The sequence below is a fragment of the Rousettus aegyptiacus genome, unplaced genomic scaffold (assembly GCF_014176215.1).
Source record: "Rousettus aegyptiacus isolate mRouAeg1 unplaced genomic scaffold, mRouAeg1.p scaffold_m13_p_5, whole genome shotgun sequence".
NCBI classification, from domain to species: Eukaryota; Metazoa; Chordata; class Mammalia; order Chiroptera; family Pteropodidae; genus Rousettus; species Rousettus aegyptiacus.
This window is the reverse complement of record NW_023416308.1, coordinates 75,353,842-75,380,970: the sequence shown is the minus strand read 5'-3', so window position 1 is coordinate 75,380,970 and position 27,129 is coordinate 75,353,842. Positions and strand designations below refer to the sequence as shown.

General features: G+C 47.8%; 1 protein-coding gene across 4 annotated transcripts in view; it reads right to left on the bottom strand.

The window, feature by feature from the left end:
• Window positions 1-9,208: 9,208 nt before the first annotated feature.
• CHRDL2 (chordin like 2) overlaps window positions 9,209-27,129 on the bottom strand; it is a 32,094-nt gene continuing 14,173 nt past the window's right edge. The window contains exons 3-12 of one of the 4 annotated variants that reach the window (XM_016161490.2): window positions 26,385-26,475; window positions 23,817-23,962; window positions 21,901-21,994; window positions 20,155-20,210; window positions 18,174-18,342; window positions 17,040-17,234; window positions 14,604-14,777; window positions 13,664-13,718; window positions 10,095-10,187; window positions 9,209-9,368 (exon numbers count right to left, since the gene is read on the bottom strand). In XM_016161490.2, the coding sequence (XP_016016976.2) occupies window positions 9,278-9,368; window positions 10,095-10,187; window positions 13,664-13,718; window positions 14,604-14,777; window positions 17,040-17,234; window positions 18,174-18,342; window positions 20,155-20,210; window positions 21,901-21,994; window positions 23,817-23,962; window positions 26,385-26,475 (1,164 nt within the window). In that variant the 3' untranslated portion in view covers window positions 9,209-9,277. Of the gene's footprint in view, window positions 9,369-10,094; window positions 10,188-13,375; window positions 13,585-13,663; window positions 13,719-14,603; window positions 14,778-17,039; window positions 17,235-18,173; window positions 18,343-20,154; window positions 20,211-21,900; window positions 21,995-23,816; window positions 23,963-26,381; window positions 26,476-27,129 lie in introns of those variants that run through there. The other 3 variants (XM_016161489.2, XM_016161491.2, XM_036221428.1) reach the window with 3 other exon arrangements.

Genomic DNA, 27,129 nt, shown 5'->3' with positions numbered 1-27,129 from the left:
AGAAGTCAGATCCTGGAGGTCTAGGAGAGGGAGCTTGGATGTTATTCTGAGGGAAGAGAGAAGGCATTGAAGGAAGGGCTTAATGATGGAGAGGTAGGCTAAGATTTGTGTTTTGGAAAAGTTATGTTGGGCTGATAGGCAAGACTTTCTGGGAAGGGAAAGAGGTGTAGGGGAGAGGCTGGTGGCAGAGAAGCTGGTGAGAAGGCTTTTCATCTTTGGCCCAGACACCATGGAGTCAAGAGAGGAGGCAAACTTTAGAGTTAGACCCAATAGGTTCCAGGCATATCCCCAACTCTCAGTTGCTATTCGACTTTGGGAAAATTATGTGAGCAAGTTATGTGAGCTCCCAGGGGTGGATAAAGTTGAGATGAGGGAGAGATGTCAAATGTCATGTGTCATTCAGACAGCCTTGGGCTGTGGGCCAGAGATCCAGGTCCTAATTGCCTATTCTAGGAGGTCTGAGATACCCTGTACATAGATACCCATGCCACCCCACCCCCTTCTAACCTTAGTCAACCTTGCATAGCACTTCCGGTTCATCTTCCATAAACTGACTCTGTAGGAGGAGAAGGAAGGCAGGGGTTATCTTCCAGAGACCAGGGAGAGCGGAAGGAGGGTGGTTGGACCTGCCCTGAAGAGAATGCCCGGTGGGGCCCCAGGACTTCCTTCACCCCCAGGCCAGCCCCAAACCACAGGCCACGTCCTGTTTCTCAGAAACACTGCCATTTACCAGAGCCCAGGCTTTGTGGGAGGATAGAGGGCGGTGGCTTCACAGCTGCTGGAGAAAGAAGAGGAAGCCTTTCCAGGGAACCTGGGGTCCAGGTTTGGCTTCATAATAGGATGATTAAGTTTCAACGCCAGGAGCCTACTTGGGAAGGTGGAGTGGAATAGAGGCTCTGAGCCCAGGCTGGCTGTGCCTGCCTCAGTCCAGGACCTGGCTCTAGATCAGTGCTGTGAGACCACCAGGGCACAGAATCACAGACCTTAGTTAGAATCCAACCCCTCCATTTACTAGTGTGTGATCTTGATTAGGTCACTTCCTCTCCCTGAGCCTTGGTTTCCCCATCTCTTAATGCAATATTCCCCACCTCACTGGGTTGTCTTAGGGATCAATGAGACAACAGACTTGAATGTGCTTTGTTAACTAATGGCCAGACATATGGGAGGGGATGTGACTACTTCACCTAGAACCCAGGCTGTGCCCAGCCTGGAACCAAGCTGGGCAGTGAATCTCGTGGGACTCCCTGCTGGAAACTTCCTGAGACCCATGAAGAGAAAGCCCAGCAGCTCTGGGACACTACTCTTTCCTACTCCCTCGTCACACTCATGGGAAGACCAGCCAAGGTTCACAGTGAGTTAATGGCTGAGGAAGAATGGATTTTAATGTGTTCCTAATCCTTTCTTTCCTCCATCCTCACTCCTATTTATTCTCCCTTTCCTTCTCCTGTGAGGTCTCCTAACTCCCAAGACTTGCTTAAATATCCTCCATCTGAAAATCCCTCTTCTTCCATCTCACATCCACTGCCAGCCACTGCCCTGCCTCTCTCTTCCCTTTACTACCAAAGTTCTTCAAAGACTTATCTTTTTCCTCACCTTTCAGACACTGCCTCAGCCTCCCAAAACTAGCTCCTGCCTTTCAGCTCTCCTGACATTGCCCATTGCCACAGGCACCAGAAACCCCCTTGTCCCCACTCTGGACCTTTTCCAGGCCTCATCTCATTGGACTCTCAGCTACCACACTCTACTGGCTTCTCCCTCATCCCCATGGTGGTTCCTTTGCTGATGCTCCAGGATTCAGTCCTAGTGCCCCTTCTCCTTTCACTCTACAGTTTCTCCCAGGATAGTGTCTCCCATCTCCTGGCCTTAGTTACCACCTGCTGGCCAACAGCTCCCAAATCCCTGTCTCTGGCCCAGCCTTCTCTCCAGACCCATAACAAACCAAAAGACCTAGGAGTATCTCTCGAGACTCACTCACTGTGTGCTCAGCTGAAAATTCTGGGCTCTCCCTGGTCACCACATGAAGAACCAGCTACACATCAGACTCTTTTTTCTTCCTCAGCCCTATGTCTACCAACAGCTTTGCCTTCTTCTCATTCCCATTACTTCTGTCCTGCCCAGGCTGTTGTCCCTCACATGGATTCTTACACCAGCTTCTGACCAGGTCTCTGCCTCACTCCACCCCACCGTTCGTCACTTAGCAGGCAGAGCCAGCTTTCTAAACCTCACATCTGACCTTTTCAAGCTCTGTGTTGCCATCGGGATGAAGCCAAATGATCTCAGCTGGGTATCAGCCCCATCTCCTTTGTTCTTTGCCTCAAACTCTCTTATCCAGCAATAGTGAGCTGTTTGATTCTCCCCAGAACATACTATTTTTCTTCTTTCATGCAGCTGTCTCTTTCTACACCGTCACCTACTCTCTTCCCTCCCTCTACCTTTTTTTCTAACTCCTGCTCATCTATCACAGCCTGCTGCAGTGTCCTCAGTTGGGGAAGGGCTGTGCTCCCTTCAGCCCTGCTGTCACAGTCCTTAGCACTTATGGTGTGATGTCTCATCTCCTTCTCAAGACTTTGGCTTCCTAAGGACAGGCAGAGCCTTACACTATATTGATGGTCTAGCATAAGGCCTGTTCCAGAGTAGCTCATGGAATATTTTATGAATGAATCCACAAAAAGGGAAGATAACAATTCAGAGAGGGGTAAAAGCATAGAGACCTGCTTAGACAAGCCTTGTATTTACACACTGAGAAAGGTCTGGACCAAAATGAGGAGATGCTGATATGCTGAACTGTGGAAGAGGTTTGGGGAGAATATCATAGGCTCTGGATAAGCCCATCAGAGAAACCAGGAAGGCAGTTGGCCTATAACACCAGGAAAAGCATACAGGGAAGTCCATTCCTGTCCTGAGGCCCTGGAGCTGCCTCCAACTTCATTCTCCATCAGAAGTGAGGGGCCATTGTGCAGGCAGCAGGGGTGGGGTGGTGGTGGCAGAGACAGCTTCACTAAGAAGAAGACGTCTGAGCTTAATTGAAAGATGACCAGAGTTTACCATGTGAATGACTGAGCTTCCAGATTTCTATGTTTTAAATGCCGGAGGCTCGGAATACATCCTTAGAGTTCCAAGTTAACCCCACATGGTGAGCAAGCGAGACCAGAATGATGAGTCTTCTCTAGGAGGGACAGGCAGAGGCTATGAGGAGCTTGATGTCTTCTGACTCACAGGATGAGGGGAGAGATTCCAGCCATGTTCTTCAAACCCCAGCCTGTCAAACCAGGCCCTTGGAAGCTAGCAGAGGTAGTTCAAAGAAGGTGACATCAGTCCCTGCTCAGTGAGGGCAGCATTGGTAGGCTGCTTAGTGTACTTCCTGAATGTCATACAACAAGGTATAAGACCAGGCTCTGAAGACAATAGCCAAGGCCCTCTAAGTGGCTGCAGGTGGTAGAACACCAGCCAACAGGCCACTTTCACTATCTCTCCATGGCTTCCAATCAGACTTGGGGTAGGGGAGGGGGCAGGCATGGCTGTACTGGGGAGCGAACAGGGGTCTGGTAGTCATTAGACCTAAGTTCTAGTACCAGCTTCACCACTTATCATTGTGAAGCTTTGGGTAAGACATTGGCCCATCACGAGCCTCTGTTTCCTCCTCTCTAAAATGGTGGTAAGGAAGGTCCAAGATGGCAGCAGCATAAGAGGACACTGAACTCACTCTCTCCCATGAACAAACTCTAATACACATGTATATATAGAGAAATTACTTCTGTGAGACAATTGAAGGCTGAATAAACACCTTCTGAACAACAAACAAGAGAGACAGAACAGGTAAGGCTAGGAAGCCGCAGGAGCACCCCGGGAGTTGTAGGAACCCTCTGGCCAAAGGAGCCAGTGAGCTATATTCCCCCTGACCTCGATAGAATGGGCTGGAGCTCTGTTTGGGTGCTTTGAGCTACCTACAAGATCACCACAGCAGTTCCCAGCTACATTGCCTAAAGCCTTTTGCTTTGGAACTAAGGGAGCAAGCAGGAACAACAGGGTGGCACCATGTGCCCCTTGCCTCCTTGCTGGGAGCCACTCTGGCCTGGCAAGCCAGTACCCCATGTGCTGTACGCACCTGCCAGGTCCCAAGCAGCTTGCCAAAACCACCCAGCACTTAAAGCCTACACAGAGGTCACATCTACACAAAACCAATTTTGATATAACAATACAGAGAGAAATTATACAGAGAAGGCTGGGGAGCCATGGAAGCTCTCCAGGGACTGTGTGAATTCTCAGGGGTTGGAGGGGCTGATAAGCACTATTGTTACATCCCCTTCCACCTCCATAGGGTGGGTGAGGACACTATCCAGGTGCTCTGGCTACCTACCTACAAGGTTGCTGCAGCAAGTACCAGGACACATCATCCAAATGAATTTTGGCCCCAAACACAGAAAGCAAGGACAATCAACAGGACATTACTACGTACACCTGCCCTCGTCACCTGGAGATGTTCTAGCTAGGTAGGCTAGAGCCTCGAATGCCTTAGGCACCTACTCCAGCCAATCTAAAGCATCCAGCACACACAGCCTACACAGAAGCTGCTTCTATATCAGGATAATTTTTTAAGGCTAGTAGAGGCAGCTATTTTGTCTAATTCAAATAAACAAACATAGAAAGTCAAACAAAATGAAAAGACAGGTGACTATTTATCAAATAAAGAAACAAAAAAAATCTCCAGGAAACAGAGGTAATTTGCCTGATAAATAATTCAAAGAAATGGTCATAAAGATGCTCACTAATCTTGAGACTGATAGAGAAACTTGGAAGAACATCAACAAAGAGTTAGAAAGTATAATAAAGAATCAAGTAGAGATGAAGAATACAATAATTGAAATAAAAAAAAATCAGCAACAGATTAGCTAATACAGAATGAATCTGTGACCTGGAAGACAGATTAATAGAAATCAACCAATCAGAACAGCAGAAAGTATTTTAAAAAAGAAAGAGAATAATTTAAGAGAACTCTGGCATCAAGGACTCAAACATTCGCATTATAGGGATTGCAGAAAAAGAAAAAAGAGAAGAAACAGACAATTTACTTAAAGAAATAATGGCTAAAAATTTTTCTAACCTGGAAAAGGAAACAGACATCCAGATCCAAACAAGATAAACCCAGAGACCCAAACAAATGAAAATGAAAACACAACTTTTCAAAATTTACAGGATGCAGCAAAGCAGTTCTAAAGCGAAATTCATAGCTATACAGATCTATCTTCAGAAACAAGAAAAATCTCAAATAGACAATTTAATTCTGCACCTAATGGAACTAGAAAAAGAACAAACAAAATCTAAAGTAAATGGAAAGAAGGAAATAGTTAAGATCAGAGCTGATATAAATGAAATAGAAATTTAAAAAGCAATAGGAAAGATCAATAAAACTAAGAGCTGGTTCTTTGAAAAGATATATAAAATTGGCAAACCTTTAGCCAAGCTCATTTTTAAAAAATCCCAAATAAATGACATCATAAATGAAAGAGAAGTTACAACCAACACCACAGAAAAACGAAGAAACATTAAAGAATACTGTGAATAATATGCCAACAAATTTGACAATCTACAAAGAATTGATAAATTTCTAGAAGTATATAACCTTCCAAGACTAAACCAGGAAGAAATATAAAATATAAACAGACCAATTATTAGCAATATAATTTAAGCAGTAATCGAAATACTCTCAATAAACAAAAGTCCAGGACCAGACAGCTTCACATGTGAATTCTACCAAACATTCATGAAGAATTAATACCTATCTTTCTTAAACTATTTCAAAAAATTAAAGAAGGAGAGATGCTTCCATACTCCTTCTCAGGAATTACCCTGATATCAAAACCAGTAAAAAATATTACTAAAAAATAAAATTACAGGCCAATATCCTTGATAAACATAGATGTGAAAATTCTCAACAAAATATTAGCAAACAAGATTCAACAATACATTAAAGGGATTATACACCATGAGCAAGTGTGATTCATCCCAGTGATGCAAGGAGGGTTCAACATCCATATATTAATTAACATGATACTCCACATTAACAAAATAAAGAATGAAAACCATATGATCAAATGCAGAAAAAGCATTTGACAAAATTCAACATTCTTTTATAATAAAAACTCTCAACAAAGTGGTATAGAGAGAACATATCTTAACAGAATAAAGGGTATATATGACAAACCCGCAGCTAATATCATACTCAATGGTGAAAAGCTGAAAGCCTTTTTTCTAAGATCAGGAGCAAGACAAGGATGCTCACTATCACGACTTCTATCCAACATAGTATTGGAAATCCTAGTTGCAGCAATTAGACAATAAAAAGAAATAAAAGGCATCCAAATTGGAAAAGAAGTAAAACTCTCATTATGTATAGATGACATAATACTATATATAGAAAACCCTAAAGACTCCAGCAAAAACAAAACAAAACAAACTATTAGAATAAATGAATTCAGTAAAGCTGCAGGATATAAAATCAATATACAGAAATCTGTTGCATTTCTATACACCCATAACAAACAATTGGAAGGGGAAATTAAGAAAATAATCCTAGGTATTTTCAACCAGAGGTGAAAGACCTGCACTCTGAAAACTCTAAGACATTGAGAAAGAAACTGAAAAAGACACAAATAAATGGAAGGATATACCTTGCTCATGAATGGAAAGAACTGATATTGTTAAAATGTCCTCACTACCTAAATATACAGATTCAGTGCAATTCCTACTATAATACCAACAGCATGCTTCTCAGACTTAGAACAACTAATCCTAAAATTTATATCAAATCACAAAAGATCTCATATAGGCAAAAATAAAAATAAAAATCTTAAGAAAGAACAAAGTGGGAAATATCATGCAAACCAATTTCAAACTATACTACAAAGCTATAAACAATCAAAACAGTATGGTACTGGCATACCGAATAGAATAGAGATCCTAGAAATAAATCCTTGTTTAAATGGTCAATTAATCTACAACGAAGGAGGTAAGGACATACAATAGGGTAAAGACAGTCTCTTCAATAAGTAGTGTCAGAAAAACTTGACAGATACATACAAAACAATAAAATTGGACCATTTTCTTATACCTTAGACAAAAATAAACTCAAAATGGACTAAAGAATTAAATGTAAGATCTGAAATAATATACTTTCTGGAAAACCTAGGCAGTAAACTCTTTGACATCGCTCTTAGAGATATATTTTTTAGATATGTTTCCTTGGGCAAAGGCAATGAAAGAAAAAATAAACAAATAGAACTACATCAAACTAATGAGTTTCTGCACAGCAAAGGAAACCATCAACAAAACAAAAAGCAACCTACCGAAGGGGAGAAGATATTTGCCAATGATACATCCAATAGGGGTTAATATCCAAACTATATAAGGAACTCATACAGCTTAACACCAAAAAAAAATCCAATTAAAAAATGGGCAGAAAGACGGGATAAAGGGGGTCAAATATAGGAGAGTAGGGGGAGGGCAAAGTGGGTAAAGGAGATCAAACATATGGTAGCTGAAGGAAACTGGACTTTGGGTAGTAACACACAATAGAATATACAGATGTCAAATTATAATGTACACCTGAAAATTATATAATTGTATTAACCAATGTTACCCCAAAAAACTTAATTAAAAAATAAAATAAAATAAAAATAAAAAATGGGCAGAACACCTGAATAGACATTTCTCCCAAGAGGACATACAAATAGCCAACAGATATATGAGAAGATACTCAACATCAGTAATCATCAGGGAAATACAAATTAAAATCACAAGGTGTTATCACCTCACATCTGTCAGATTGGCTATTATCAATAAATCGACAAATAGCAAGTGCTGATAAGGATGTGAAGAAAAGGGAACCCTTGTACACTCTTGGTAGGATTATAAATTAGAGCAGCCACTATGGAAAACAGCACGGAGATTCTTTTAAAAATTAAAAATAGAGCTGCCATACGATCCCGCAATTCTACTTCTGAGTATTTATCCAAAGAAAACAAGAACACTAACTCGAAAAGGTATTTGCACCCCTATGTTCATTGCAACATTACTAGTAATAGCCAAGACATTAAAGCAAACTAGATGTCCATCAACAGATGAGTAGATAAAGATGTGGTGTGTATGTATATATATATAAGCACATATGTGTACATACGGTATATATGTACATATATGTATATATGTACATATATGCACAATGAAATATTATTCAGCAATAAAAAAGGATATCTTCCTATTTGCAACAACATGAATGGACCTAGAAAGTATTAATGTTAAGTGAAATAAGTCAGAGAAAGACTGTATGATTCCACTTACATGTGGAATCTAAAAAAACAAAATGAATGAATAAACAAAACAAAACAGACCCATAGATGTAGAGAACAAGCTGATGGTGTCCAAAGGGACGGGAGATGAGAGGATGGGAGTTTTTTTAATTAATACATTTTTCTTAAATGGGGGTAATTCCTACATTTCACATTAAGTGAAATCATAGGCATTAAAATGTCTTTGAAATCACCAGGAACTGTGCACGTGGGCAACATAAATTATTGATGTTGTCTTTAATCGTAACTGTTAGCTCCCCAGACTGTGGTGCCAGCCTTAGCCATGTGACTGCCAAGTCTTCGAAATCCTCTGAGGTGAGATTATTTGGACATTGGTCACGGTGGAATGGGAGAAGAGTGCTAGCCTGGAGCAAGAGACCTGGCATCCACTTCCAAATCTGCTACAAACTACCCTGCTCTGAGGCTTCAGACAAATTATTGCTCCTCCCCAAACTTAGCTTCCTCATTGTAAAGTGTGGCCGACAATTGCAAACATCCCTGGAATATTTGCTGGGAAAGTGCTTTGAGGATATATTCACCCCCTCAGCTGGCTAACTAGAGTCAATCACTCTTTTTATGCTCAGCGCCAAAGAGCTCTGGGAGGGGAGCTGCCTATAAAAGCAGAAGTGCTGTGCTGGGGCCTTGGGACGGAAGTTGTACAGGCCTTGGGGGCAGACAAGGGCCTGGGCGAGGAGGCTGGGAGAACTAGTCCTGGCTCTGGTAACAACCCACCGTGAGGACAGGGTCTAGTCTCTTCTCCTGCTGCATCTCAGTTTCCAGCCCTGTAAAATGGGGATAACCAGGCCTGCCTTGAAGTCGTCGTGAGAACCCAGAGAGATTGGATATGAACTTAGCAGGCAGAGTTGAGGGATAATGCAACTTATTTATTAATATATAATAACAAAAATGATAAAGCTCATATCTGTAACTGTTTAGGTCTTTGTTATAAGGTCTTGGTCATTTTGTCTGAACTGGTCATAACCTTCGGCTCCGGGGTCTGGGCTAGGAAGACGTTCCAGTGACCTGTATGGAGGAAAGCAGAAGAGTTGTGTGTGTAGGTATAGGTGTAGGGGTGTGTGTGTGTGCACGCGCACGCACGCGCATGCGCAGAGATGTGTGGTATGTGTGTGGGGGTATACGGGGTGTGCACAACAGAGGCAGAGTGACTGGTGTGGGAAAAACAGAGTGAGGATGACTGCATAGACCTGGGTTTGCATCCCACAGGGAAGAAGGAAGTGGGTGTCCCCATCATACCTCCATATCTAGATCAGTTCTGATCCGGCCTTCAATAAACCAACAACTGGAGGCTGGGCTGGTTTCCTGATACTTTTTGGTGACACTCCCATGTGTAACTTCCTACCCCCAACCTGCGGTCCCACCTGGGTCCGCAGTGTACTAGTGTAGACCAAATTGAGGGCATCAGAAGGAAGTGGTTAGGAGGCTTTCAAAGGGAAATGTCCAAGTAAAAAGGAAGGAGGCAACACCTGTGTTTGGGGCTCAGACCTCCCACCTCTACAACCCTGTGTCCCCCACCCCAAGACCAAATCCAGCAGACTCTTCACTCTCCCGCTCCCAAGCACCGGAGTTGAGAAATCTCTGGCTCAGACGCCCACTGGATTCCTGTGCCGGGAACTGACGTCTGTGGCTGACAGCCCTCCCTCCTGGCACCAGCAGCCTGGAACTCCCCGAGAGGCCCTGGCGTCTAGCCAGACTCTCTTCCCAGGCCCCAGCCTCAGCCCAAGGTCCCACCTTCGTGGGTGCTGGTGAGCGGCCGGAAGTTCTGTGCCTCTTTCTGGAAGTCTTGCTTCCTGACTTTCTTGATCTGAATCAAGTGGAAGATTCCTGAGGGCAGAGACAAAGACATAAGCAGGAAAGGCGGGACCGTACATCAGGGAAATGAGGGAACATGGAATGAACCCCATCACCTTCCTCCCCTCCCCTGTTCTGGTCCGACACCAAAGCCTGCAGACTAGATTTCCTTAATATTTTGAGTCTGTTCTCTTGTCCCCACTGCTGCTCTCCCCATTCAGGTCCCATCATCTCTTGCTTGGGTCACTGAACTAGACTTCTGATCATTTTTACTCCCCCTCTAACCTGTGATCCTAACTGTGGTCATTTGAAAATACACGTGTTGCCCTGTCATTCCTCTTCCCTAACCTCCCATCACCTTGCCGCTGGCCCTGCCCCTGTCCTCATCTCCATCCTGTTCTCGCATCACTCACCTATCTACAGTGCAGAATGGAGGGGGGAGGGGGAATGGGAGGAAAGCTGCCAGACTTGTATGGATTGGTCAAGCCTTTTGCTGAGCATAGAACATATGATAAAAATCAATAGGCATGTTTATTCAGACACCAGAACACTAAGTGTTAGAGTTGTAGGCCCCCTTTCAGAGCAAGGCTCAGTTCACCTGACTCTCTAAGTGGTCTTGCCTATCCTCCAGCCCTAACCAACTACTTGAAGACCCCTGAGGGCCCAAGCCTTTACATATGCCACTCTATTTGCTGGAACTCCATCAGGCAAACTACTCATCCTCCAAGCCTTAGCTGGGAGTTTTTCTTGATCCCCTCCCTCAATTCCCACCTCAGGTAGTTATAACTTCCAATGAGCAAGCTACAACTATGCATAGCTCTTGGTTTCTATTGGTGATTGTATTTATTTCTAATGTGCTATGACTGTATCTATTCTTGCTTCCTCTACCAGATTTGGAACTTCTGGAGGGCCTGCCTCTCTGGGTCCCCTTGAGCTTGGCCCACATTAGGCATGTAGAATGAATGAATGAATGAATCCCTGGATGGATGGATGAATGAATGGATGGATGGATGGCTAAGCAAATATATGTGTACCCAGTCTAAGCCAGGCCTTAAGGAAGGATGAGGTATTAGCTGGATCTCCTGATGTTTGAATTCCATGGGGAGCTGGCCACTGGTACCACACACGGTGCTAAAGCCCTGAGCACATGGGCTATGTTTGCACCAGCTGTTACCACCAGGGTCTGTGGCCAGAAAGAACAGATGTGACAGCAAGGTCTCTGGTAGGCCAGTACCAGCCTCAAGGAAACCATGAACTGGCCTTGCTGATGGGAATCTGAGTATGACCCCATAGAAGAGAGTGTACAGCACAGGGTTCAGGACTGAGGTCCAGGAGGCCAGGAGTGTCTATCACCGTCCTCGGGATCCCCAGCCCAGATGCCAAGGACCAGGATGTGGGAAAGACTTACTCTAAAAGCCCAGGCTATGTCACAGCATAAGATGGGGATGAGTCCTTCTGTCCCAGGCCTGCCACTGCACACACCCCAGAACACAAATTGGAGAGGAGGTGACGGGGATGCAGGCAGGACCCCATACTGTAGCCTGTAAAACGTGATCGAAAGGACTAGCTCTTGGGTTCATGAGGGTCCCTCTTGCCCTTTGAAGGGCGTGAGAGGTCTGAGGGCAGCTGGACTCTGTGGACCCTTAGGGCAGAGGTAGCGCTGCTGGGTGAGTCCCTGGGGATAGGATAGGCTTGGCTTAGTGTGAAGACAAACCTTCTCTGGGAAGAGCCATCCACAGTGCTGGAACTCAATCATCTATCTAGAGCAGGGCGGGGGTATGTGCACTCAGGGGCTAGAGACTATCAGTGAGGCCACAGGGTTACTTCCTAGGTGGGGGTAGGAATTGAGATCCTTGAGGTCCTTTCTATTCTGAAACTCCAGAATCTAAAAGGCCCTTAACCCTAAGCCAACTGTCTACTCAGCTTCAGGGACCTGGGGCTGCCCCGCTGTGGTGTGGCCTCACTGGGCCCAGGTTTCACTGTCCACATACTCACTGTGTCTCCAAGTCAATTCTGCCCTTCCTCTCCCAGCCTTCATGGCCTGCTGTTCCACTCCTCTGCCCGAGGAAACAGTGCGGGTTTCCCACTGACAATCAGTTTGTGGGAAAGCGTTTGACTTCCACGGGCAGGGACAGCGATGTGATGGGAGGTGGACGGGACATTTAGGCCACCTAGGGGGGTCTGGAAATGGGGAAAGGGAGGTATGCTAGTAATAGAGTGGTAGGGCCTAGCACTGTGAAGTTGAAGAGTCCCCTCAATCTTGTTTCTTTTCTGCTGGGCCTGGTGGTAATGAGACTGGCCTTGAGCTAGAATGTCCCCCTTTGCGCCATCCTGGGCACACTTTGGCCTTCCTCAGGCACCTGCCTAAAAACATAAAGTCACCTCTGCAGAGGGAGCACTAGGGCCAGTCAGAACTGGGTTTGAGTCTTTGTTTTACTGCTTAAACTGTGTGACTTTGAGCAAGTCATTTTACCTCTCAGACTCAGTTTTCTTATTTGCAAAATGGGGTATTAATACATAGCCCTTGGTTTTCTTATGTTGATTAAATGAAGCACATTATACATAGTGCATGCTACACACCAATCCCAGTACACAGATCACATAAGCATGAGCTCTTGAGCCAGAGTTTGAGGCTGTCTCTGCCACCCTGCTTGCAATGTGCCCCTCTTGCCTTTCTAAATCCTGTCTAGCCCCAAACCCACCTTCCATGAAGCCTTCCCTGATCAGCTCAGCTCCCAGGGAGTCCTGCTGCAACCAGGTCACCTAAGGACAGAGGCTGGGTTCTATTACTCTCTATGGTCCCAGCACTGGTTGGGGTAGGAGAAGCCCAGAATAAACAAACATGCAGCCAGCACCTGTCCAGGGACTGATGGAGTCTCAAGGTATAAAGACTTATAAAGTTACTGAATCTAACTCCCAGTGGCTGGCAGAATCCCCATTAGTCCTTGCTTGCACACTCCCATGAACGGAGCTTGTTCCCTCCCTTCATTACAGAAAGGCTCTAAGTATGAGAAAGTCCTTCCTCACATTGGCTGAGACCTCCTTCTCTGCAATTCTGACTGATTGATGAAGTGGGATGAGAAGGATAGTGACATTGTCAGCACCTACTATAGGTCAGGGGCTGTGCCTATGTTATTCATTGAATCCTCCAGAAGCCCTCCCCCCACCCCAATTAACAGAAGAGAAAACTGAGGCCCAGAGAGGTCAAGTGATTACCCAAGGCCACACAGCTAAGAAATGGCAGAACTGGGATTCAAACCCAGCTCTGATTCCAAAGCCCCTGCTCGCTGTTCTGACCCCTATGGCCCGTCAGAACACAACGGCTCCCTCTGCCTGGGGCAGTCCTTCAGAGCCATGAAGCCAGCGGTCCTGTTCCCCTGAGTCTTCTCTTCTCCAGGCTGAACAGCTCCGCTTTCTTCGTCCATTCCTCCTACGACAGGGGGAAGAGTAGAGCAGGGAAAGAGCCGCGTCTGACGTCACAAGACATGGGCTCTAGCTCTTCTACTTACTGGCTGTGTGGCCTTGAGCCAGGCACTTCACCTCTCTGAGCCTCAGTTTCCTCATCTGTAAAATGGGGATAATAATACCTAACTCTCAGGATCGCTGAGGATCAAATGAGGTAATGAACATGAAAGCACTTTGGAAACTCTAAAGTGCTTTACACATTGGTTGTTATTATCATTGTTATCATTCTTATTATCCCCTTACTCCCCCTTCTTGTTGTCCCTTCTCCTCCCACCCCCACCCCCAGCCGAACCCATCAGTAGAGAAAAGCAACCTTAGAGCTAATTCACATTTAAAGGGTTAAAAAGTTTGTTTCACTCTGCTCAGGGGAATCTATGTTTCTTGAGGAGAGCCAGAAAACAGAACTGTCAGCAATTCCCATATCAATGAAACTCCTCTTGATTTTCATTTGGTGATATGAGCAGCCTGTTGAATAGGGTTTCTCACAGAATGAGAAGTACATTCTGATGTCAACTTACCTTGGAGGGATAGAATCTACCATACAGAAGAGGCTGAATGAGACTAGCCTTAAGTCTCTCCTACTTTGAGGATGCTTTGAGGGTCCTGCTGCCTGAAAAGACCTCGCCTCACAGAATGCTGGAATTCGCCAACTGACATCTCTCTATTTCATCAGGGTAGACATTACTCTGCCAGGGCTCCTTGCAAGATGCAACAACCCCTTCACTCCAGGAGAGGGAGCACTTCAAGGCCCTGCCATCTCAGAGTGGGTGAGCTTATCAGAACTTTCAGAGAAATCAGACAGATTCACTGTCTTCCTCTATCTCGAAATCAGGGACTCTTAAACCTGGTAAGCCAGCCAGTGGCAGGTCTTCCTGGGCCAGAGGCACTTGATCAACCAAATGCCCCAAGGCTCCCAGGGGGCCTGGAGCACAGGAAAGGGGACAGATCAGAGGTATGCCCAGCTGAGAGAATGCCAACGCTCACCTTTTACCAGCTTCCAGAGGTAGATGTCCACCTGCTCAGAGGCCTCACGCTCTAGGGCAAAGCGACGCAGGTTTTCTGGGCTTGGGGATACTGATGTGTGGATGAGGACCCGGCCCGGTGCCTTCGGACACCTGGTGGCGCTGATCTCACTGTGGCCAGGGTCTGCCTTGTCCTCTGAGAGAGACAAGGAGCTTTTGTGAATGCTCTGTCTCCCCACCCCCTGGTAGGCTCAAAAAGAGGGGCCACTGGTCTGACATCCCCCTCAGGGTCTCTATGATCCTTGGGAAACTTCTGGTGCCCCCGGAAGAGAAGGAGGTCTCTGGGGAAGAGAGAGGGGGCATCTTCCCTATTCACCTCCCATTGATTAGCATATCAGAAAACTTCTCACCCTTCAGGACCCAGCTCGCCTTCCACCTTCTCCACACAGCCCACCTGGAACGGCTTAGCTCACCCTGTTTTCTTCCACTCATAGCTTTTAAAACCCTTCCTGTTTATGCCTCCCACTCATGCCCTTAATCCCACACTGCCTTGCATTGCCTTGTAATTGTTTCACTTGGGTATGTTTTCTTTTTAAAAGAGAACCGCAAGGTGAAGGGCAGGAACCATGTCCTCCAAGTCTTTTGAGTCGCTCGCACCAAGCTCTTAATGAATACACATAGAATAAAAAGTTTGAGAGGGGCAGAGGTGATCATGGCAGTAACGATAATGATGGTTGTGACAATAGAAGAGGTGGTGATGGTGATCAAGGCGATGGCAACTGCAGTGGGGTGAGGCATGCTGGGGGCGACAATGGAGATGGTGGGGATGGTGGTAATGTTGTTCAGGGCCAAACTGGATCCAGTCCTAACGCTCTGACATGTTGGAATTCCATGGACATTCTCCAGAACTTTCCATGTATCAACATTCTCTATTTTTTAAGGACTGAAGTAGTAAGTCCCTATACATGCATCCCCTTCTAGACTCTTACTAGTTATGAAGCCCTTAGATATGTCCAGCTAAGAGCTGTTACAGTCTCTGTATTTTTCAGGGGAAATGGACTAGCGTCTGGTGACAGAGCCCAAGACCAGGTGTGTTTGTGAAGAAGCCCAGGAGTGAGCCTCAGCCAGTCTCATAGAGAGTCAAGTTGAACCCGCACTCCTCATGCGTTCAAGCACCATCCCATCATGCGCCCTCCCTGACCCTGTCCCAATAGCATGCCACTCTGATAAGTAATAGTTATTCTTGATGTTTGGATCTTGACTTACAATTCGTAAAGCATTTTCATCAACTCTGTATCTGAGACTCAGAAAGGTAAAGTAACTTGTCTAAGCTCAGAACAGGAAGTTAGGTAAGTAAGTAAGTAAGTCAGTAAGCAAGCTAATGCAAATTCAAATTTCCTGATGTTAAATGGTGGGGTAGGTGGAGACTCAGGGTAATTGTAGCCACTCAGTCATCTCATTTGTGAAATAACTGAGCTGTGAGGATTAAACGAAACACGTGGAATCATCTGGCACTAGTAGATTCTCAGCGCATGTTTCCTTTCTCTTTTTCTTTTCTGTTCTTCTCCTTTCAGCTTTGCCAACCCAGCCCTCGAACCAGGTGTGGTCAGGGCAAGACCTTATCTTGCACCTCCTACCCCACCTTCCAGGCTGCTGAGAACGTGCCTGCCCCTCACAACAGCTACTGTTGACACTCACAGTCTATGCTTCTCACTCAAATAACTCTTTCAGCACACTTATTAATTCTAAGGTCACATGACATTGTTGAAAGAACTCAGCCGGCAAGTCTAGAGGCCTGAGTTCTAGTTCCAGCTCCACTCACTATGACTTTGCTGTGTGACTTAGGAAAGTCCCTTCTCTTCTCTGGGTCTCAGTTTTCTCATTTGTATTGAAAGGAATGGCTTGAAAGAAGACAACAGAAGTCAAGAGTATGGTCTTTGGAGCAAGAACAGGGCTCAAACCCCAGCTCTGCTGCTTGCAGTTGTATGACCTGGGATAAGCCTCTGCACTATGCCCTCTTCTAGACTTATATTCTCTCTGTGTAAATAGAGATAGATATCTGCCATATCCATTGTAGTAAGGGTTACACAAATTCATGCATACAAAATACCCACCTGGCCCATGGTAAGTGCTTGATAAACACTGGCTATTTCTCTTAAAAGTTCTGATATCCTAATATGTTATGACCTCGTAGAATCCAGAACATTATTTGAGTCTATGTATATACGAGAGCCTCGGGATCTGTCTCTACCACATTAGATGGCTCCATAAGTAATATGTTACAAGTCTGTAATTTCCCACTGTTGTGCTTCTAACATACTGTGCACCTAAAATTCTTGCATCCTGTGGCTCTGAGTCCCTGCCCCATCCATGTCAGAAATGTTCCAAGTGCCTGTGCCCTGACAAGAGAGACCCAGGGCTCACTAGCGCCTTCTCAGCCCCCAGCATCTCTTTGTACCTGGGCAAGTCTTGCAGCACTTCCCAGCCACTCTCTCGGGGTGATGGCAGGGATACTCAGTGGGGCAGATCACCCGCTGGCAGTCTTGGCGGCCGTCCTGACAGGTGCACAGGATGCAGGGCAGGGGTCCAAAGGAGCGGAAGGCTGGGTGCCACACCTCCCCATGGGAGTACGTCTTTCCGCCATGCACACAGGCTGGGCCAAAGAGGGCAGGAAGGGAGGAGGGTCAGTGCCTTGGACTCCCTCCAGAGTCCAGTAATAGGTGAGGATGGGGTCTTGGGGAGCCCCTGTTCCACCAATCTGCCCAGCCACACTGCCTGCAAAATGGTGGCCAGGGTATAAAACTGGTCCCACATCCCCGACATCCCCCATCTCAGCTCTCAAGACTGAGATGTGCCCAGTAAGGACTTTCTGAAGATGAAGAGTCCCATTCCCCTCCGAGCCCCTCTGGCGGGGCAAGGAGGGGAATGGCCTGACAGTAGAACTGACATCAAGTCCTGCACTACCTAGCTGTGTGAGCTCTGGCAGTCCCCTCCCCCTTTCTCAGCCTCAGTGTCCCATCTGCACAAGAGGTTCTGGGACAGATGCCTCTGCAGCCACCCCCACTCCACCAGTTGAGGTGCTCTGCAGTGAAGCCTCTTTGCTCCACTGTGCTGCAATGGCTGCCCAAGTGGCCTCCTTCCACTGCCCTCCCACAGCCCAGCTCTGTTCCCTCCTTCCTTTGTCAAAACCTTTCCCTCAGCATTTTCTTATATGATCGTTATTTACATGCCTGGGGCCCCTCGAAGACAAGGACCATTCTCCATCTCTCTGTTCTATGCCCCTCGATTCCCAGCAAAGACATGGCAGATGCTCAAAAAAATACTGTTATACTGACCCTCAGTCCTGATTCTAGGACTGGTTCTCTCTCTAACTCAATACTCTGAACCTCAGGGTTCTCATCTGTCAAATGAAGGTTTAGACATGATGCTCTTTAAGGGTACCTTAGTTTTGATGTTCTATAAGTCTACAAGCTCATGCCCAAGTTGAGATTGGAGAACCACTGAGTCAGGGGGGTGCAGGGACGGGAGGTGGGAGCAGTCGGGGCCCCCTTTTCCCACCTCAGGAGTTGGTTGGAGAGGTTTCGGTCCCCACCTTTCTTATGTTTCTCCTTCAGGACGATCTTGACTGTCGTGCTGCCTGCCCCCTTTGGTCGGAAGTGGCGAGGAATGAAGCTCAGAGGGGAGCTGAGCCCAGTGGGGGCAGGGGTGCTCAGGCCACTCTTTCTCCCACCATCCCCTGAACATGGGTCCTGGGACTGTCTCTGCAAATGGCAGGAAGGATGGAGATCACTGATGGGCCTCTCCCAGTGGAGAAGCAGCGAGACAGAGGCTACAGTGAGCAGCCTAAGGGTAGACACCAGCATGACTCCCCAGTGAAGAGAGGGCACAGGCTAGGGACAGAAAGATGATCTGGATGAGGTCTAAGACATTTTCAGACAAGGGATTTTTGAAAACTCTCAGAGGATAGTGGTTTGGAGATGCAGCCTCCACTAAGTTCCTCTCAGGCCTCTCAGAGCCGGGCCTTGGGGCTGGGGTGGGCAGAGGGCGCTGAGGTCTTCATCTGGGAGACATAAGTGATTAAGGACCTGGAGAACTTGATATTTAAGAAATAGAAGGTGAGAATGTAGTGAGGATGAGAGTCAGGAAATTCTTCTTTGAAAAGATTTAGGTGATGGGACGAGGGGATAGGCCTCTGAAGATCCCACCAGACCCCTCAGATGCCCTGGCGCAGGAAAACTAGGAGAAGGCCCCAACCAGAGACAGAGGGTCTCCAGAGCTCAGGTCTCCTTTCCTGAGCCCCTGGATCCAAGATCTCAAGACCCTGCCCCTCCAGATCAGGTCTTGGGAAGGCTGACAGTACCAGCAAAGGGTGTGTGGCGAGGGCAGTGTAATGGGGCAGGAGCTTCACAGCTCATAGTTTGGGGACTGGCAACTCCAGGTTATGGGAGAGGAGCAAGTGACTGGCTTGGGGGAAGAGGCAGAGCTTCTCATCCCCTTTGCTGACCCCCAAGTCAATCACATTCCTTCTCCTACAGTCCCTTGCTGTCCCGTAGTGTTTTAGTCAGTCCTCAGATGGCTGGACTGAGTCCACAAGAACTCTCAGAGTAGAAACTGTGTCTTGGGACCCAGCACAGGCCCAGGCACAAAAGAAACTCCCAGGAATGCTTGTCAAGTGGAATGGAGGCAAGAAGGAATCGAAGGGCCCAACCCCCAAATGGTGACTTGCCCACATTATCCAGTAAGCAGTTGCTCAGGGCTTTACTTCACGCATTGCTTCCTAGGGAGAAAAATGGAAGGAGAAGGAATGCCCTGGCTCAGGTCCTGGGGCACAGAGGACCCCACAGCTGATCGGCCTGGCTGGGAAAGGAGGATGAGTTGGCAGAGGAGAAGGGAGAGTATATTGGTTCACACCCCTGGGGACTCTCTGGGAAGGGAAGCCTAGCCTCCAGTCCCCCAGGGACCAAGTGACCCAGGTGGAGTTGTTCACTTTGTAGACACAACACAGATGGAGGATAGGGACTTGTTTCATTGTGTGAGCCCATTCTCCCACCTCTTTCTACTCCAACCACAGAGGACTGGGCAGTTTGGCCCATCCTAGCTCTAGACCAGGATAAGAGGAGTCAAGACAGGGGGTGGGGGGAACAGAGAGGTAGTCCCCAGACAAAGAGCTGGTGCCTCAGAAGCTGGGTGGGGAAGGCCGACCCTAGTCAGAGGCCACTCTGTCAGGGGAACATGCTGCCCAGAGGTGGCCCGAATAAACACAGACACAAGCTCTGGATGGAACAATGTCAAAGAGATTCCTAGGAGGGAAATCAGTAAGTTTGGGGCCTGCTCCTACCTGTGTGGTGCTTTTTTCCCAGGCCCCTTCTGGCCCATTGGTCACAATGGGAGCCATAATGGGAGGCTAGAGAGAGAAGCTGGACATGGTGGGGTAACGGAGCTGACCCAGGTGACCAATGAGAAATGAAGACAATAACTAGTATTGTCTGCTCTACAGTCATGGAGAGTTAGGCCCTGGATACCAGCCCGCCTCACCTCCTCTAACCACCTCTTCAGTAAGGCTGTGCACTCACCAACCCATGGTGTGACTGTGTGGTGTCCTCTTCAGCTGATTTCTCACTTGACTGATCTGAAAACCCAAAGGAAAGTTGGGTCAGCCTCTGCCTCCTCAGCCTTGCTGGCTGCTACCCTGCAGGTCTCCACCTCTAGGCTCTGCCATTCCAAGGCCTAGTGCCATTTCTGCACCTCCCATGCTCCAGCAGGTCCCTTTCATCCAGTGGAGACTTATCCTTACTTCTCATCATAGCCTCATCACCCTTGGGTTGGTGCCTCAGTTTCCACACTGACTTCCTGGTCACCATGAGGACTGAACGGCTTGGCTGGGGCACAGTATCTAGTTAAGCACCCGTCATGGATGGCTCAGAATCCCATCCCTGCAGCTTGCTTAGTTGTAGTCCCCCGGGCAGTCACTTTTGAAATCACAAGGCCTTGGTCTACACATTACGCTCCTGGGTAACACCTGTCCCTCACTGCCCAGCCCCTCTGCCCCTCCAGCTCGGATACTCTAGGACTCCTCCATCTTCCACCCCATGAGGCACCAGGACACAAGGCCTGTTGGAGCCCTGGGACTTCGTAATGCCTGGAGTGGACCTCTCTCTCCCACGCCCCTGCCTCACATATAGTCTGGCTCCCTCCAAGCATTCTTGGTTCAAAGACCAAGAACACTGGAATTATACTGTCGATTAGGAATCACTGAGGCCAACCTCTCAGTGTATTTTGGCATAGCTGAGGCCCAGAGAGGGGAAGGGATCTGCAGGAAATAGCTGAAAGAACCAGGACTAAACTGGAGTCACCTGGCTCCTGGTCCCGTGCCTTTCCACAACACCAACATCCAGGGAAGCATTCTACTGGGGTACACTCCCCTCCCCTAGTCCTGCCTCCTCCAGGAAGCTTTCCTGGACTACCCTAGCCAGTAGGGAACAGTTCGACCATCTGCGCACTTCCGCTTAAGCTGTCTGTCCTTCACTAGCTGAGGTGTTGGCGTATCTCTGTCCTATACAGAAATTCTACCTGGATTCTTCTTGACACGCATGCTCTGAGCCCAGGCCTAGGCCCAGCTCTGCTGTGAGGAAGACAGGAGGAGATGTGGTCCCTGCCTGTACAGACCCCTCTCCTGTGCCTCTTCTGATCCTCTCAGCTTCATCTAACCATGGGGATCTCAACTACTTGTTACAGACATGCAGCAGCGCCCTCTCCACATGGGCTCTAACCGACCTCCCTCAGGCTCAGCCTGCAAGCACCTGACCTCACGCTCGCACCTCCTGTCATGTCTCCTGGCCCCCACTTCTTACTCCATCCCATTCCTTCCTTCTGCTCCCAGGAAGACCTAGCACCCATGTGTGCACATACGAGGGGGGACCATGAGGGCATTCCCACCCTTGGGTGAACCTTTGACCAATGGAAGTTGGTGGCTTGTGGACAAATTCTTACCCTTCCTCTACCACCTCCAGACTTTTCTGAGAAGCAGATGACTTAGAGCAAGCAGAGGCAGTTCCCCAATACATTCTTGTGTTGCTTCCCCTTCCTTCCCTGCTTACCTCCCCCTTTCCCTCCTTCCTGTTCCCTGGAATTGCAATAAAAATGCACATCAGCCTTTGCCACAGGCTTAGTTTTCTGGAGGAAGGAGCAGGCTAAGCTACCTCAAAGGAGTGGTCGGCTACATGCGTGGTGTCCCCCGAGGTTCCCCCAGCTCTGATAGTCCATGGCTGAGCCCCTGGGGTGGGGTGAGCAAGCACTGCCAGATCCAGGGACAGACTCACCTTTGCAGACCTGGCAGCAGGTGGCGGGCAGCGGGAGGGGTGCAGGGCAGCCTGGTTCTGGGCAGGTCATGAGGCCGCAGTAGATCTGGCCCTCCTGACAGACAGAGCAAACAGGAGCTGGGAAATGAGCTCTGAGGAGGCCTAGCCTTGGGGCTAGGAGAGTCCCCTGCCCTTGAGGCATATATTCCTGAAGTCTCCCCTGAGGTGGGGGAGGGAAGGAGCAGCAGAGCATCCTGGGCAAGGCCCAGCCAGCTCAGAGGAGGAATCCTCTGTACCCTCCCCACTCCCACTCCAGGCCCTAAGGTAATGGTCATCCTTCAGATTCTGAAGCATTTTCACAGGCTCTCCCAGCCACCAGATGAAGTGGGATCTTCCCATCTGACAGATGGGGAGAGCCTGCAGAGGAACCTGGGCTGCCTGAAGTCAGAGACACAGCCAGACAGAATGGACTAGAGCCTAGTCTTTAGGCTTTTCCTACTGAAATCAATGTCCTCCCTTGGCCTGGAACAAGTGGCCCAGCATAGGAACGGGAAATAGATCGGGAACACCTTAGGCTCATCTTGCTCTTACTGAAAACCCTAGGTCCCCAACTTTAGGACTCAGCCTAGAGAGGCAAGCCTGCAGGGGAAAGGGCCTTCTGGGAATCAAGAGGCGAGATGACCTTTGGTGAGTCACTTCTCTGCTCTGGGTCTCAGTTTCCTCCTCTGGGAAATGGGGGCACTCCCATCTGGGCTGTGAAGATCAAGTGAGGGAATGACTGTGAAAACCCTTTTTAAACTGTAACGCACACTAGTAGGTATAATGGACTAGACCACTGCAAGAAGCTTAGGCCGTGCAAAAATTTTCACTCTCTAGGTTGACTTACAAGTAGCCACCCTTGTCATCTGTAAATTGTTTGCTCTGGAGCACTGAGATTTTAAGGTTCAAAGCCTAAAACTGATGTGATCCTCTCACTGACCAGTTGGAGAGATAGGCCTAAGAGAAGCGACTCGCTCAAGGCCACAGAGGGAGCCATGGCAGAGTTGGAGCTCAAACATGGTATTTGACACCTAGTCTAGGACTTCTCCCCTCACATGACTGCTAAATCTGATGATTATTTTAGACAGAGAGGACATTAGAGAGCGCCTGGTCAGACTCACTACACACACAGAGGAACTGGGGTCCAGAGAAGTTTGGTGATCAGGCAGTAAGGAAACTGGAACAGCAGAAGAAACTCCTGCCAATGTACAGATGAGGAGCTAAACCCAAAGGTAAGAATGACATGCTGAAAGCCACCTATAAACCTGTAAAAAGGCCACACCTAGGACCGCTCTGAGGAGGAGGGTGAAGACTTCCCAAATCGGGCGTTGTTTGACTTCAGTCTCTTGTTCCCTGATAGTACTGCAGAGTCAGTCCTGCCTGTCCCTAGGCCCAACTCTGACCACAGCAAGGGGGAGTTTAAGCAACTTCAAATTAAATTTCATTTGCTATAGTCTGGCCCTGTCTCTGTGCCCTAGGATGGATAACCGATCATTCACTCATTCACTCATTCATTCATTCATTCAGTCAGTCATTCAACAATCATTACAGATATCCTCTGTGCGCCAGGCCCTGGGCTGAGACCAGCAGTGGATACAGAAAGAAATGGGTATATCCCCTCCCCTCCAAGAATGCAGAGTCTACTGGGAAAACAGAAAAAGAATGGGCAAACGTCATTGTGAGGTGACTGATGCTGTAACAGGCAGCTCAGAGAGTGCAGAAGCCCTGAGAAGGGCAGAATGTTCTAAAATCCAATGTTCCCTTCCTCCTGAGCCGGTTTGCTCTCACTTTGTTTTGAATAGGGGGAACAATTCCCCACCCCCATCCTGCCATACACACCACCATGTTTTGCAGGCTCAGACCACTGGCCCGGGCTAAAGGGAAGGGAGAGGTCTTACGATACAGCTGCAGAGGACACACTGGTTGGGCAGGCGGGAAGGGAACAGCTCCTGGGCACTGAAAATCTCTCCATGTTGGTACATGGTCCCGTTGTGCTGGCAGGATTTTGGGGGGGCCCGGAGCCCAGAGGGGGTATGAGGTTCTGCAGGTGGGGAGGGGCAAGAGGAAGAAGAAAGTAAGGTTTCATGTGATCTAAGAGCTTTAATTAAGAATTAATTAAGACTCACCATGTGACACTTTCTAAAGATTTTGCATTTTACCCCATCGTGGCATTTAAACCAAGCTCTGGCTTCAGCCCTCCCAGCCAGTCCCCATATCAGCTAACCAAGAAGACATCCCCCTGACACCTACATCCAAATTTGTCACTCCCCCGCCCCCACCCCATGGCTCCTCACAATGGTCTTTCAGCTCCTCAGCGTCTGATCTGGTCCTGACCAGAGCAAGAAGGCAAGACCAGAAGCTTCAGCTCCACTGCGCCCCACTCAGTGGGGACCTGTGTTAGTTCACTCAGTATTCAAGGAGCATCCCTGGAGCACCTCCCAGTGCTAGGCACTGCTCCAGGTGGTGGGGACACAGTAGCAAACAGAACAGAGTCCCTCTTGGAGTGACATCCTAGTGGAATCAGCTGAGATGACCTAGACTGTCACTGTGCTTAAGGTAAGCTCCTGTCATTCACTGGCTGCCAGAACCCTCCCCATTGCCTGCCAATCATCCAGTCCTCATCCTGCTGGGTAGAGGGTTAAGTCTCTAAGCCTCCAGTCCTGAGAGAACTCACTCATTCTTTCGAGACACCTTTACTAAACACCTTCTCTGTACTGGTACCATGCTAGACATTGGGAATGGAGTGCCAAACAAGATCAGTCCCTCCCATCAAGAAATTCATGATCTATGCCATGACATGAACGGACCTAGAGGGTATTATCCTAAGTGAAATAAGTCAGACAGAGAAAGATAAATACCTTACGATATCACTTATATGTGGAATCTAAAGAACAAAATAAACTAACAAACAAAACAGAAACAGACTCATAGATACAGAGAACGAAACGGTGATTGCCAGATGAGATGGGGGTTCAGGGGCTGGGTGAAAACAGTGAAGGGATTAAGAAGTACAAATTGGTAGTTACAAAATAGTCATGGGGATATAAGTACAGCACAGGGAATATAGTCAATAATATTGTAATAACTACGTATAGCGCCAGATGGGTATTGGACCAATCGCGGGGATCACTTCGTAAATTATATAAATGTCTAACTACTATGCTGCACACCTGAGGCTAATATAAAATAATATCGAATGTCAACCCTAATTGAAAAAAAATCAAAATCTAATTGGTAGAGAGACATGTCATAAGCTGTGACACCGTCACATGGTGAGGACTGGGGCACAGAGGAGGAGTTGCTAACTCAGCTACTTTATGGGAGTGGGGTCTGGGAAGGCTTCCTGGAGGGGCTGATGGCTGAGCTGAGTTATGAAGAAAATGTAGAGCCAGGCAGGTGAAAGGGCAGGGCCAGAAAAGACAGAAGGAGAGAGGAGCATGTGAGGAAGAAGGGGACTGGGCCAAGGCACAGTCAGCAAGGAGCCGCCAGGACTCCTGGGGTCAGCCTCAGAGAGGGCGAAGGCATAATGCCCACACCTCGTTCGGCACTAGGCAGGATGAAGTTCAGAACTCCTGCTCCTTGAAGGAACCCTGATCCAGGAATCTCTGTGACCCAAGGCAGAGCCATGATCAGATGCTACTGGGGTCCCACTTGGAAAATAAACCTCTCTATACCCACTCTGCACAGGTCCCTAGCTCACCAGGAGAACCCCAATTCCAGAGCCTAGAGGCTGAGGCTATAATCTGGAGCTTCCCTTCATTACCTTCTTGATGCTTCTAAACAATGATTCTTCTCTCAAGATCCTTCCACCTCCACCCCTCTAACTCTCCTAAGTTGTCCTCCCTGCTGGCTGCCTCTTATTGGACACTTGGTTATGCCAGTTTCTTCTCAAACCACCTCTCCACTCCTCTCTCTTACCTCTACTTCCAAGAATCCTAGTCTTAGAAGCTCTTAGTGTCTTAAAATCATTGGATCTTAGACATTTAGCATCAGGACACGCAGAGTCCCTGAAACTCTACACTGGGAGGAATCTCAGAGCACATGTACTCCAGCTCCTTCAACCATTCCTAGCCCCAGGGTGGAAATCCTGGGGTCTCCCTGCAAGCCCTCCCAGTCCCAGCTCACTCATTGCCACTTACACAAGCATGTCCATTCCCTATGGCTACTACAGCTAGCCAGAGGGAGACTGGAGCCTGAGTGTGCCATCGATAGGCCAAGCATGCCCCAATTCCTTCAGCTACTCTCCACATTTTCTCTCTCCTTCTGCCAAGCACAGCTACTTAAAAATGAGATATTTGCTGCTTGGGGATCCAGGATGTTTTTTCCTCCTTTGAACCTTTGCATCAACACCTCCGATGGCTAGAGACTGCCCTTCTCATTCCAGGGGCCTCCTTCTGCCAGAGGCCTGCATCGGGAGTGGGATAAGAGTCAGTTGTCACAAGGGGAAGAGCAAGGCTACTTACCCATACACCGGGGACAGCACTGCTGTGGCTCGGTCACAGGCTGGGGACAGTGGACAGGTGGGCAGTGGAGGCGGTAACAATTCACATGGGCACTCTGCAGAGGACACAGGGGTCGGTCCTGGTTCCGAAGAGCCATTGCGTCCCACCTGAACCCATCCTCCCCCCAAAATCCCCATCCCAACTGTGGGGCGCTGCGCTCATTTTAAGCCTGTGATGGGATAAAAACAATCGACTCATGTGTCCAGCCTCGCTTCTTCCCTGTTCACTTGCGTGACTCACTCATCCATGACCATCCCCTGCCACTGAGTGGGGCACAGAATGTATGGGTTTGTGCAGATTTTGTATCCCCTTCATGGTGTTTGAGACATACAAGTAAAAACATTAAGTTATTTTGACATTGATCTTGACTGTGTTATTTTAATTCCAAGGCTTTGTTCTTTGATCTCTGGGCCTAAGCTTCATGGTTAAGAGAGTAACGTGACACATGAGAGCAAGTGACAGGGATGGGAACTAGAGACCTGATGTGGAGAAGACAGGGTTTCGTGATCTATTCCTTAAATCTCTGGGAGGTTTGGGTGACCCTGCACGAAGTCCTTGGAGTTGGCACCAGAGACAGAGGAGCCTGAAGTTCTTAACACTTTTCCAAGTACAGCAAATGAAAGAAGGGAGCAGAGAAACGCACAGAGAGAGATGAGGAGCTGGAGAGAGAGAAGCTACCCTGCTTTTGGCTGTTTTCCCAGCTCCCCAG